A 14,603-nucleotide genomic window follows, 5' to 3' on the forward strand; every position below is an offset into this window, starting at 1 on the left:
AGATAAATTAAAATAAAAGTGTTACCCATGTTTTTTTCCCCTTGTACGACTTCATGTTCAAGACAGTTTTAAACATGGTTTTATTCAAATGTTTACAGACTGGGATTCTTTTAGTATCCAAATGTCAGGCATTTGGGACAATTTACTCATTTCAAAACCCATTCAATCTGGTAGAGAATTAAAAACAAATGGCAAATAATTTGTTATTGTCTTTTCAAAATAACAGTACCTTAAAAAAAACAAAAACATTTTACCCTGTTGTACAAATACCGACTACTATTAAACTGACTGTGTACTGTATTGAAACTTTCAAAGCAAAGCAACAGAGATTTTCAGGTCCCACACATCAAGCCCACGGTTGATGAATTGGCAAATTCTGCTAAGTGTATTTACATGAAGGGGTCAATGTTCAGGAAGCACAAGTTCATGGTGAAGCAAAATTAGACAAATAAGTTCAAAAAGGCAATGCACCCGTTGAGTCCAAAAAGCATAAAGAATGTAAACTGACAACCTCCAAAGACGCCAAAGGGAGAAAGAAAAAAAAGTTGTCCTTGTTTGTCCATACCACAAGAGATAAGATTAGATTGTGGTCTAAATTAAAGTTTTAAAAAGCACAAGCTTGGGTAGTCCATTTCAATTGTTTATTCACATTAAAGGCAACTCATTTCTGTTTTTGATTTCCACTCTCTCTCTGAGAGGGTTGGTTATTTCCTGCAAAAGACAGGCATAATTAGTCCAAAAGACTATGTTAAAAAGTTTTAAAATAACATTAACATACCATTTTCTTGGTGGTCAACTTCCGAGCTCCATCGTTGAAACATCTTTCCAGGAACAGGGGGCAGAAACCTCTCGCTGGAGCCTAGAGGTGTCAATGATTTCCAGAGGTCTTTGATTGACTCTGGGAATTTAGGCTTTAAATGTGCTGCACTGAATGCTGGGTCAAGGGGCAAGAACACAAAATGAGGGCCGTCGAAGGCAGATGAAAACAATGGCAAAGCTGATTCATCAAGCCTTTGCACGTGTTGCACATTACCAGGTAAGGGACTGGACAGTCCTCCCCCCAACCATTGAGGGTGTGGGTTTTTTTTTTCTTGCTGGGGCTTCAAATTCTCAGGATTATGGGGTTTACCGCTGTGATAACTCGCAACATCTTGTGCTACAAAGTTTGCATCATGTACCAGGTGTCTGAAAGGCATTGGTGGGCCGTGCTGTAGTAGCACATAACTCGTTGGTTCAGAATAAGAGTTTGGAGTCTGTTCATGTTTGGTGGAGTTCTTTGGGTCACTAACAAATGGCTGTGGTTGTGAGTTGTTAGTGACCACAGAGTTGTTATGAGTAAGCATTGGAGCATCTTGAAGCATGTAGTAGGGAACCAGAACACGATCAAGGTCTGGTTGGGTTTTAAGTGGAGTTGAGCCTTTAGAGTCACCGGATTTTTTTTTGTTGTTAAATGCCTGCTCCTCCTTGGCTGTAGGGTTACCCTGCTGCTTTGCTGCATAGTGCTGTTGATATAAGACTCAAAATTAGGCCCTGATGGATTATTCATGTTTCCGCCTGACAGCTGGCTGTTTTGAGGTCTGAAGGTTATATGGCTCATAGTGCACCACTGGATTCACAGGTTCATTACCTGAAGCCGGAGGTTTAGACGGCTCATTGTAGTGACCAGGGGACTGGCCTGGTGGCAAGTTTTGCAGCTGCTCCTCATTTTGTGGTAGATTTGGCCATTGGGGATATGGTGAATTAGGTAAAAAATAAGGGTAATGTGGTTGTTCAGGATATGCAGTCTTGCCAGGGTTACTTCCAGGGAATGTAGCAGGGTTGCCATCTTGTGGTTGGAGATATAGTTGCTTTATATTTTCAGATGGAAGTGACTGAGGTGAATTGGATGGAGAGGTGGAAGTTGCAGCAGCTTGCACTGTTGTTGCTGCTGCCTCAGTTGGCTTTTGAGGCAGAGGAGCAGTACCTAAGCCACTGCCAAACTCTGAAAATACAACCGACGGAAGAAATGGCAGAGCTGGATAAAATAGAATTGCATCTTTACTGCCAAGTCCAGTGGGGACAAAATGATGGACATGTTGATGAAAAGCAACTTGTGGACAGCAATTAGGAAATCCAGAGTGGCAAAACTGGGGGCAGTACACAGGTTGCATATATGAAGAGCGGAGTTCAGAGCCTTGTGGGACAATACCAATGTTACCAGTTTGTGGAACAGCTGTTTGCAGCGATTTTTTTTTTTTTTTTATACTTGCCAGAGTCATAACCTGCTGATGCGTAGATGGATCAGGGGGCAACTTTACTTGCTGTGGGTGCTGGGGTTGCTGTGGGTAGTAGAATGAGTTAAAAGGGTGATGCCTCTTGCCCTGTGGAGGTTTGATAGCAGGAGACTGTGCACTCTGAACTTGCTTGTCTGGGGGGGCTTCATCATCATTTGTTCCAGCACCTGGTATCTTTGAGGGTTGACACCGTTTATCTGCTTGTCCCTTAGGAGTTTCAGTCGATTGCTTTGGAGATGCAGTCTGCTGCATGGCCGGCTGATTTCCCGGCTGAGGATGGAAGTACACTGGTCGTTGTACTGGGACCTGAGGAGCTTCAGGCTGTGGCAGCAGAGGAACAACAGTGGGTTGTGTAGCTAATTGAATTCCGGGCTTTGGTTGGCGGGAGAGCGGGTAGCGGTAGATTGGCTGCCGATTGAAAGGCTGTGGTGGTTTGGGAACAGCTGCAGGCTTTGAAACTGGTTGAATTTCAGGCTTTCTTTGGGGATAGAATGGTTGGTGTAACGGGCCTTGAGGTACTTGGGGTTGCAGTGGCTGAGGAACTGCAAAAGGTTTTGTTGCTGGGGGCGTTTCAGGATTTGGTTGGGGGTAGACAGAATAGAAGTAGAATGGCTGGTATACTTGGCCTGGAGGGGCTTCAGGCGGTTGTGACTGAGGACCAGCTGTGGGTTTTGTGGATGGCTGAATTCCAGGATTTGGTTGGGAGTAGAAGGGGTAGGAGTAGAATGGCTGGTACACTTGGCCCTGAGGAGCAACAGGCTTTTGCAGCTGAGGAACAACAGTGGCTTTTGTACTTGGCTGAGGAGGAGCTTCTACATGGGGTGTTTTGGATGCCGATGGCTGTGGTGACTGAGGGTAAAAAATAAATGGATAATTTGGTTTCTGGTCTTGGCCCTCAGGCTGATTTGCAGGTGGTTCCCCAAATTTTTGAGGCTGAAACAAGAGCTTAAATGGATTTGGAAGCAAATGGTCATCAAATTTACCTGGTGGTGGTTTAGTCACTGGTGACTGTGCAGGGGGAGTTTCAGATGTAGGTGGTTGAGGATCAAATGGAATAAGGTAAAAGGTTTGCCATCTTTGGTCCTTTGAAATTTGGCTTTCTGAAGATGATGTAGGTATACCTTTCATTGACTCAGACAGAGTATCAGACAGTGCCCTGTCTGGACTTTGAGGGTAAGGGTAAAAGATACAGCGGCAAAAAGGATAGTAAGGTAATCGAGGTTGATCAATATCCTTTGGCCCCTGGTTCGGTTTCTCGTTTGGCATCTCTGGGTTTTGAGGCAAAACTGGAACCTGAGGGGCAGCTAACTTTGCAGGAGTTGAAGTTTGATCAACAGCACGGGTTGAAGCTGGATGATGTGGCAAAGTGGAAGGATGCACCCCTTTGCTAGGAGTTTCAGTTTGCTGTTTCTGGCCCATTGCTGGATTTTTTTGTGGATTCAGGTTGAGCTGCCAACAGTGTTGGACAGGAGATTCTTGTTTCTCCATCTCCAGCCACTCCAAGGGTATACAATCCGTCCTGAAAACAAATGACAGTAAATTACTCAATAATTTCTCCTTAATCAAAAAAAAAAGGGGGGTTTTAGAGTCAAATAAATATAATATACCATACCTTTTTCTCCAGGCAGGGTGCATAGTGAACAGAGATGACCACACCTTCAGGATGTTAAACTATACTGAACCTACATCTGTGTGAGGCCTTCATTAGTGGCTCCCAGTTACCATTCACTGTAAATTAAAACACAGTTCCTAAAAAAAAATAATAATAAAAAAAAAAAGGTAAATTTCCACTAGTCACAGGGCAGAAATGGAACTCAGTGTCCTGACTCTGCAAGTCACCCTTTTCCCCCCTTAAAATAAATTAGACTCCAAACTAAGCTAATGTGGAGAATACAGAAAGGAACCACTGCATAACTCTGATTAGTGTCCGTCGCCAAAAACTACCATAGCTTGCAACACCAAATATATCCATCCATAAAAGAAATGTCCTCTTTTTCTGTATTGAACACTTCTGTTAACAGCTAAGGTCATGTAATTTTAATCACTACACCATTTAAATGCAAGTTAAAACAATAACAAACTCTGGTTTAGACCATCAAGGCTTTGAAAATTATGGAACTATTATTGGGAAAATTATGGGTAATTATGTGCTTTTAAAAAGGTATATGAAATCAAAAGTAAAATTGCCTTAATGAAAAATGAAAAGCTCATATGGAATCTACCATCCCAACAATACAAAGAGCTGTTACAGCCATTATTTTTGATAAAAGCAACCCAATAACAAATTTGCTTACAAAGACTCAAAAGGAGAAATATCATCTCCATGGATTAAGCTCTCCCCTTTTCCTGCATTACTATTTAGGATCTTCTTTTTGCTCAAGACTTTCCTCAATACAGACATTTTGACATGGAATAACAAGGTAGGCATTCAGGGAATCCGGAAAGTATTCACAGCGCTTCACTTTTTCCACATTTTGTTATGTTACAGCCTTAATCCAAAATGGATTAAATTCATTTTTGTTCCTCAAAATTCTACACACAATACCCCATAATGACAAAGTGAAAAAAGTTTGGTTAAAAGTTTTGCAAATCTATTAAAAATAAAGAACGAAAATATAACACGTACATAAGTATTCACAGCCTTTGCTCAATACTTTGTTGAAGCACCTTTGGCCGCAATTACAGCCTCAAGTCTTTTTGAGTATGATGCTACAAGCTCGGCACCTATTTTTGGGCAGTTTCTCCCATTCTTCTTTGCAGGACCTCTCAAGCTCCATCAGGTTGGATGGGGAGCGTCGGTGCACAGCCATTTTCCCGAAGAGTTGTCCCGAAGCCATTCCTTTGTTATCTTGGCTGTGTGCTTCGGGTCGTTGTCCTGTTGGAAGATGAACCTTCGCCCCAGTCTGAGGTCCAGAGCGCTCTGGAGCAGGTTTTCATCAAGGATGTCTCTGTACATCGCTGCATTCATCTTTCCCTCCATCCTGACTAGTCTCCCAGTTCCTGCCGCTGAAAAACATCCCCACAGCATGATGCTGCCACCACCATGCTTCACCATAGAGATGGTATTGGCCAGGTGATGAGCAGTGCCTGGTTTCCTCCAAACATGACGCTTGGCATTCAGGCCAAAGAGTTCAATCTTTGTTTCATCAGACCAGAGAATTTAGTTTCTCATGGTCTGACAGTCCTTCAGGTGCCTTTTGGTAAACTCCAGGTGGGCTGTCATGTGCCTTTTACTGAGGAGTGGCTTCCGTCTGGCTACTCTACCATACAGGCCTGCTTGGTGGAGTGCTGCAGAGATGGTTGTCCTTCTGGAAGGTTCTCCTCTCTTCACAGAGCAACGTTGGAGCTCTGTCAGAGTGACCATCGGGTTCTTGGTCACCTCCCTGACTAAGGCTGTTCTCCCCCAATCGCTCAGTTCCTGGTGGAAGAGTCCTGGTGGTTCCAAACTTCTTCCATTTACGGATGATGGAGGCCACTGTGCTCATTGGGACCTTCAATGCTGCAGACATTTTCTGTACCCTTCCCCAGATCTGTGCCTCGATACAATCCTGTCTCGGAGGTCTACAGACAATTCCTCGGACTTCATGGCTTGGTTTGTGCTCTGACATGCACTGTCAACTGTGGGACCTTATATAGACGGTGTGTGTCTTTCCAAATCATGTCCCATCAACTGAATTTACCAGGTGGACTCCAATCAAGTTGTAGAAACATCTCAAGGATGATCAGTGGAAACAGGATGCACCTGAGCTCAATTTTGAGTGTCATGGCAAAGGCTGTGAATACTTATGTACATGTGATTTTTTTTTTTTTTTTCATTTTTTGTAGATTTGCAAAAATTTCAAAAAGTTTTTTTCACGTTATCATTATGGGGTATTGTGTGTAGAATGTTGAAGGAAAAAAAACCTAATTTAATCCATTTTGAAATAAGGCTGTAACATAACAAAAATGTGGAAAAAAAGTGAAGCGCTGTGAATATTTTCCAGATGCACTGTAGGTGACACTTGATGATGGGAGCGAGTGGTACACAAACAAGTACTCAACACAACTACATGTGATGATTTATGATCATTCCACCTTTGTCTGACACTCATTATGTTTGAGAAAAGTCCATAATGCAGTGCATCCAACATGCTATGCCTATAGTGCTGATTATTTTAAACTAAAACAAGGACAAAAAAATATTTTTAAAAAAAGGGCAAAAACTTACAATTTACTTTAATTTTAGAGACAGAGATGGCCTATTCAGTTTTCACGACCATGCCGTCAGCGTGGCAGGTGACCATGGGAGGGTTCGGTGACAACTGTTTCATCAAAGGGCATGACATCCTCACTGGTAACCCCCACCAACGCAATGGAAGAACATAGCTGTCATCCTGAAGCCAGCAAGAAAAATGTTACAAGTGTGTCCTTGGTTCAAAAGTGCACTTCTTTCAAAACAAGGTGCCCTACCTCAAGAGCGACGAAGCAACCATCGTAAGGTGCGACTACGACCAAATCACTTCGTGTTGACCTGATGCTGTAACCACAGCTTTGTGGTAACTTGGACAGAGGCAGGGGAGACAAGTGACTTCCTGGGGAAATATTTACATGAAACTACTCAGCACATATTTCAAGTATTATGCATAAATGGATGGTAAATACATGACTCTATATTGGAGACTGGAAACATACCCCTGTCCACGAAGAAGAGAGATCCGGGGGTAGTCGCAGCATCTTGAACTTGAAACTTCATCGAGTCTCCTGTACATTCAACCTTTGGTTCCATTTTAAGGAGTCGCTCTACTGCTGCGCTGTCTGGCTTTGGCCCATTACCCTGTCCGGTAGGTTGCTTGTTATCCCCCCAATCTTTCAAAAATAGTTTTACATTAGTTCTAACAGGTCTAATATATCAAACTGTACTTCAAGGAGAATCCACAAAGATTCAACCGCAAGCTTTTGAGGGCAGATGAATGTACGATAGATGAATGTACGACATATGAATGGGACCTAACGCTATGGTTTGATAGTGGTAAAAGTTATGATTAACTCACAATTTCAATTTACATACCCATGTCTGCTTGGTAATCCGTTTCATCATCCATGATGTTCCTTGTGGCCTTGGTTTGATTGAGTTTAGCACCTTGCAGTGAGTTTTGTCCAATCAAGAGTCTTCCATTGTGCCGATGACTTCCTGCAGGTTGACTTTGTCTTAGCATCAAGGTTCCTCTTGATTCATCCAGTGCCTTAAGCCTCGTCAGTTCTGTGCAATGGCAACATGAAGTAGCAAACACAAAAAGTACTAAACAGTGTAAAATCGTATTGCCCCTGCTCTCTCTACACGCCATCAGAAAAAAGAAAAATACTGCACACAGACTGATTGCCTCAGCAGTGTGCCAAAAAAAAAGCTAAACACTCCTCTTAGCAGACATAGGTCTAAACCTGTTTCCTAAAGCTGGTCCTAATTATGACTGATCAAACACCTGACCACAGCAGGTGCTGTCTGAAGGGGAGGGGCCAATGGGGGAGGGCTTTAATTCAAGGGCCAGAAAACCTCCTACTTACTGCTTGAGAAGTAGTCAGTTGTACTCAAATGGCCGTCCAGATACGCTTCTGTTAAAACAATTATTTTAACGCCTTTTTGTTAAGTCTTGTCAACTTTCTTAATTACTTGTTTTTAGACTTTTAGTCATATGATTTGAATTTGCTAAGCCCACCTTTATAGCTTTGTGTGTGCCAATAAGATAGTGATTTTTTTTTTCTACATGCTGAACAACTAGGAGACATGCCTTAAAAATAAAAACCCACAGCAATAATAAATCAAACATTGGTGAGTATGTGTTATGGTGACCATGGCTTTTTTTTTTTTTTTTTTTTCAAGCCTAACTGGGTACGAAATGTATGTGCCATACTGGGGATGTACTCTTTTGAGTCATTTATGAGTTTAAATGTTTGAACAGGTAGCAGCACATTGATGGGCCAATTCTAACAAACATATGCTAAGTAGCCACTCTTTCCTTTAGTCTGGGAAGATCTCACTGGAAATTCAGATATTTGATTAGTATTGGATTTAAAAAAAAAAAAAATTTAAACATATATTGTTAAAGGTTTATTTCTTCTCTGACATCAAAACCAGAAAGTTAATTTTGTCCTTTATTATGCTTTTTAACTTTAAAAAAGATTCCATGTTCACAATAAATTATGCTTAACTAAACAGAATTGTTTTAACCTAATGGAGTATATTCTCATCAAAGTAATTTCCCATTAAGTTGCAGCCTTTTAAAAAAGTGAAATTTCCTTTAGCTTTCTGCATTGAAATGCTTTGATTTCCTAATGTCTGGGATTCAGCGACAGAACCGTAGCTTCACTTTATCTCGACACCTACACACATGCTCCAGCGCAGGATGTCAACGTTGTGCTTTAGCGTTTGAGCGTACAAGATTCCTGCCACTGTTTTCCCTACCCGTGTTGTTGCTAATGCAATTAACACAGTAAGTTTGAGTTCATGTTAAAACTCTTGAATCCATTCATGTACAAATTTGTAGTCAAAAGGCAAGACAGGACATATTGGCTTTACCTCTGGTTGGAATAACTTTTATTTGATCTGTCTGTAAACAAGATTTCTCATCAATTCATGGCATTTGAAATTGCAGATTTCGTGGCAGGGCGAATTTCCAACTTCAAAAAAAAGAAGAAAAAAAAAAAGACAAAATATTGCAAACTCATTTTTCTGTTGTTTAATTCTGTACATATTCCACAAAGTCTGGAGATTACTGATGCCAAAATATCCCTTAGGAAAGTGCCATTAAAAGCTGCTGACGCAGCAGTTAAAAATCCAACTTATAGTAGCAACAGATCAGATATCAATTTTATGGCACAGAATAGTTATTCTCAGAAAATTTTCACAAGACAACTTACAAATGTTCTTATTCCAACCAACACCATTTTCAATGTTTAGTGTATACAGCGTCATTTTTTTTCTTCTTTTAAATATACTTCTAAGTACCATACTATGACAATTTGTGAATATACCTTTGATGACTAAAGCACAAGGCAAATAATTCCCAGGTGTTGGAGCGCAACAGCCTCGGTTTACAGTCAAAATGCATTCATACTGTAGTAAAATTACATTGCCATTTCATTGGTTAATGAACATGAAGTTAGCAACAAATCAATTAGTGATGAAAAGTTTAGTGTTGAAGTCTAAAGAAGCAGTTACATGTTTTACAGTCATCTGAAGTCATCTTGATGATTTACAGTCAACAGGTGATGCCAACAATCATCCATCCGAACAGGCTGAAGGAATTCCGATGATCCTCTCATTGACAATTGGTCCAAAGGATGGTCTGGATGGATGGTGGGGGGGGTGGGCCGGGGGGAGGGGGGGGGGGCATAATCTCATGAGTGTCTAGTGATTTACAGCAAAATTTACAGATAGCAGGAGATGACTGACTCAGCTGTTACAGAGGTGGAATGTCCGCCGAGACTCCCAAGATGTGGTGAAGTTCGATGACAATCTCGGTAATGCTGACCTTACACTACACTCACACAATAGCCCAACACCACGTCATTAAGTTTTTAAGACCACATTCAGGTACAACAGCAAAAGCATGTGATGGAGGGTAAAAGAAGTTCTGCTTGAGGGTGGCGAAAAATCGGTACACACATACAGGACTTTGTCAGAGGAAGTTCGTCGTTTCTTTAAATGGAGGCTTGAAGATGTGATGATGGAGGCAGATGAGAAGATGGTTTTGGCTGGAATATTGAGCTTGGACAGGAAGGGGGTCTGAATGCCAAAAAGGGTATGCATGCAACTTTTAAAAATGCCCACATGCTGATTAAAAAAAAAAAAAAAAAAAAAAAAAAAAAGAAAGAAAATGAACCCAGCTTCTTTTAGTAATGCTCAAAAAAAGCAGAACTATGCAACTGTCACCACCACTACATGTGTACTCCCTCTTGGAATACTAGCCAGATACTAAGTGAATGGTATACAAGGCGAGTCCAAATTTGTTCAACACTTTTATTACACTTTGCGATCTTTTTTTTTTTTTTTTGCACACTTTTGGTTAATAAACATTTCAATGAACATGCCATTACTGTAGTGCCAAAAACATAAGTACAATGTTAAAGTGGGGGGGATTAAAAAAAAAAAAACAGGGTGGGGAGGGGAGTTAAGCAAACAAAAGGCTGTGTATAAAAGTACACTGGGTAGAAAGAACATTGTATGCCACCTAATCCTGAAGTAGTGTCATACCAATACGGTGAGTGAGAAGTGAGCTGCTAAGTTGACGAATGGGTGGAGAGGTTGCTTAATATCCAGACTTCCTCAGGTACTCAGCCATTGCATGTGCTTTCTTGTTAAGATTTCCACCATGGACCGCCTCCTTTCCCATGACTAAAACCAATACTGGAGCACACAAGGAAAAAAAGAGAAATTAACAAAATTGAAGAGTCTCCCCCCCTACAGGGTGGAACATAGGTGACACAGTATCTTACCACTCTTCATTGCTATTAAAAGTTTCCGAGACATTTGAACTGCTTGCAGGAGAAATCTTAACAGCAATATTTCTTTTCTCTTCTTTTTGTCCCTCAAATTTAATCTAAGTGAGCTTGAAAACATTAAAACCCTGAATCCCTCAAGTGTTTTGCCATTGAGTAAGCCTTCTTATTCAAGCCACCTCCATGGACCCCTTCTTTGCCCATTACAAGAATCATAACTGAAAGAAAAGAGATAGAAAAAGAGAGTTAAGAAAAGTGGTAAAGGAAGCCAGTTCAAGTATGTAATGTGTGGTTTAGGGATATTCAGAGTACAACACGGGGCTAGCTGTTAGCCAATTGACACAATGTGGTGTCCATACATTTCCTGAGACACTGCACCTCGGGTTTAAACAGTCAAATTCAGTGTCCGAAACTTCCAAATGAATTGCTGACTTGTGCTTGTTAAATAGGGAACAAGTGAATGATTTCCCACATAGCCCTGCTCTACCATTGCACATTTGAATATCAGTGTTTTTTGTAATGTAACAATAAGCTACTCAAAGATCAGTGCACTCAATAAGTCCAGACAGCTTTTGCTAATTAACACTAAATAGCCAAGCAAAGACATTTTGTTGTTGTCGTTATAGAATACAAGCAGAGACCGGCTCATTCTGCCAAATCAAGACATGACCGTAAAAGACAAAGACTAATTAAGACTCAAATCTCAATGCACCTGTTGGTACAAATCAAGTATGTGCAACACTTCATTTATGCCCTTTTGACTACTCGTGCAAAGTACAACATGAAGAGCAGCAGCATGAGGAAAGAGGACAGTGTAGAAATATTTGAAGGAAAATAAGAGTCGGGTTTTATTGCAATCAATGTTTCTCACATTTAGCAGCATACTCCCAAGTTTAAAAAAAAAAGTATTGGAAAGCTTTGTTGGCTATTGATTTGGACAATACGACGCTGTGGCCAATTAGATCATCTTGGGTGTCAGACCTCAACAAATTCTTTGCGTGAGAAACGGTGAAATAATGTCACACTGAGGCCCATAAAGACAAACCTACAGCAGTAGGCAAATCTTGGCTTACATGACAATGGTGAGACACTATGTAATAAGTGCGTGTAATATTTTAACTTGAGTCTGTCTGCATGCATGAGACCTGCCTGAAAGCGTCACATTATGTTTAGGAGGTTTACCAAAGCTGTTTTTTTTATAGCATACCTGCAGGTCAAATTATTGCATACAAGAAGCTGAAACCAGCAAATATTCATACTTTTTATTAGAAAATCAAAAGTTTAAATAATGGCTTTAGTCATTATCCAAAATAATTGATCTCTTATTGCGACTAAATGTGATTTTGTGCTCATCTGCAATCATTTGAAAAATATTTTTTGTGTTTTAGGTGTATTTGTTTTCTGAATATTTGCACATTTTAGCTTCTCAAACATGAGGATTTGCTGCTTTTCATTGTCTCACACTAAAGTAAATATTTTTTTTTCATTTTTAAATATGTCTTGGCCTGTGCAGGGGTGGAAACTTCTCCATACTAAGATGCTTTGCAGACATGGAAGAGTCTATATTGATGCAGTGACAGAACATAATGGCACTAAATTATAGCCCAGTGTCTCGCATATATGGCCTTTACTCAGGCAGCCCACGGAGATAAATAAGGACCCACTCAGGTAGATTTAAAAAACAAAACAAAAAAACCCACTTGATTAATTTAAAAAAGAAAGAAATGAGGCTTAAATCATTTTACAACTCACCTGTCGCTACACTGAGTGGGAACTAGAGGCTTTTCCAGCTGGTATCTATCTACCCATAGCCTGCGTGAGGCATTTAGGGAACATCTGTAAATTGTAGTGTCTACCAAATGTCTGCATACAAAACCTTTAGGGGACATCTGTAAATTGCGCTGATGTTGGCAGGCGAATCGTAAGGCCAGTATATATTAGCACCTTCACTGATCTGCTGGCAACTTTAAAAAGGTTATTTGTAGTCGAGCTCTAAGGAATTGTGGCAGCCATCTTTTACCATTTTTGAAACAATTATCGAGTAAATAAATGGATTTTGAAAGCAACCACAAGTTGGAACTCTCGTGGCAACAACAAACGTGTATTGCAGATACACTTGTGAGCTCTTGGTCATGTGTGGGTCACTGATCTCATGTTACAAGTGAATAAGCCCGATATATTCAGGTCTGCACTTCCTTGTGGTAGCTCTCGTGCCCATATAATGTTTTCATGACGTTAAACAATACGGTGTCTTTACCAGTGCAGGCAGCGCGTTCATGGTTGCAGTGAAGGAAACCGTTTTGACGCTAGACTTTTACCTTTTCCAGCTTTTCCCAAAGAGACATTGTATGTCGGTTCTCCTCCTTGGCTCTTTGTCCTGATGTCCATTGTCCAGTCCCCGTCATCGTTGAGGCTGTCTCTGAGGACTGAACACTTCTTTGAGCCCAAAGTGAGACCGCTGGTGTAAAAGGTCTCCCTGTCCTTTCCGACGAGGACATCTATTTCCTGAGACTGAAAAAAAAAAACACATCAAGCCACAGGATGGAGGCAACCTTGTCAGATCACACGGATGGATCAAATATGCTTCAAGTTAAATGACTATCTCAATATGATTGCATCATTTAAGCTACGAATTAAATACATAAATCATACTTTTGTCAGGAAGAAAGAACATGTGTCTGCACAAGGAAGCCATGATAATGGATGCTTTAAACACTGTACAATAACAATACAGTCTGCCTCGACTTTTGGGAATTCATTTCCTTTCTTGTGACCACTGCTTACTCATGCATCAGGAGCACCCGTTTTCTGTTACAGTGCTGTCAGATCCAAGAAGTGCTTGCTCATTTCCTCAGTTATATTTTTACATTTCCAGCTACAGCTAGAGTTAGGGTTAGGCGACATGAACAAAATCTAATAAAGTCAATATTTTTGGAGAAAACACCTTGGTGTCGGTATTGTAACGATGTTGAGGGGATGACTATCGGCACTTTCCCCAATATATTCACACAGTGAAATTTCTTATAAATAATCATCAGTAATGTGGATATAATAGAACAGCTAAATCAGTCTGGTGAGGAGTTCAGAAAATGACATCGCTTAACTGCAATTAAGCCTTTTAAACCCAGAAAAGACAATCATTTTCTGCTATCACTATATTCAAGCCAAGATGATATCTGCTTTCACATCACATTATATGTCTCCGTCTACAACCCGAGAGACTTTTTGGGTCAAATTTACCAGCGACAATTACTTCAAATCCCTCATTTCAATGAATTATCAAGCAACAACTACAAATATCTGCTGCTTTCAGCTTCTAAAACATGAAGATTTGCTGCCTTTGTTTGTCATCGATGACAGTAAACCGGCTATGCTCGGTTAATAATTGGCCAGACAAAACGAGCTATTTTAAAAACACCACATACATGACTATGTTTTTTTTTTTGCTATTATTTTAGTGTGAGCTGATTAATTGGGAAAAAAAAAAAAAAAAAAAAAAAGAAGAAGAATGGGCACATTAGTTAATCGATGAAGAAAATGATTATTAGTTGCAACCCTATTTCAGATAAACTGCTCTTCTGGCTATTTATTTTAAAAAGGATAGAGAGGAGGTCGTCTGTGCAAAGAAACCTGAAAGTCTACGGACATTAGTCCCACAATTTCTGGACCCTCACACACCCTCATCCACCCTCATCCCCAAACCGAAGCCATAATCAAAGCGTGCAACCTTTTTGCCTGCAGTGACTAGCGGAAGTGCGCCGGACTAGCTCTCGCGCCATCCTTCACAATGAATACAAAAATTAAAAAATAGTCAATCCAATAAAAGAAATGCTCATGTATGAATGTGCTGGTAGA

The 14,603-nt window shown here is 40.5% G+C and overlaps 1 protein-coding gene across 2 annotated transcripts in view; it reads right to left on the reverse strand.

The window, feature by feature from the left end:
* Window positions 1-8,827: 8,827 nt before the first annotated feature.
* The window catches only part of pfn2a (profilin 2a), a 6,657-nt gene continuing 881 nt past the window's right edge, over window positions 8,828-14,603 (reverse strand). Inside the window, exons 2-3 of one of the 2 annotated variants that reach the window (XM_069712429.1) lie at window positions 13,067-13,259; window positions 8,828-10,656 (exon numbers count right to left, since the gene is read on the reverse strand). In XM_069712429.1, the coding sequence (XP_069568530.1) occupies window positions 10,559-10,656; window positions 13,067-13,259 (291 nt within the window). In that variant the 3' untranslated portion in view covers window positions 8,828-10,558. Of the gene's footprint in view, window positions 10,967-13,066; window positions 13,260-14,603 lie in introns of both variants that reach the window. The other variant, XM_069712430.1, reaches the window with a different exon arrangement.

Source organism: Brachyistius frenatus, unplaced genomic scaffold, assembly GCF_029030835.1.
Source record: "Brachyistius frenatus isolate BFR_SWC_R1_liver_20210118 unplaced genomic scaffold, ASM2903083v1 Contig_110, whole genome shotgun sequence".
Classification (NCBI taxonomy): domain Eukaryota; kingdom Metazoa; phylum Chordata; class Actinopteri; family Embiotocidae; genus Brachyistius; species Brachyistius frenatus.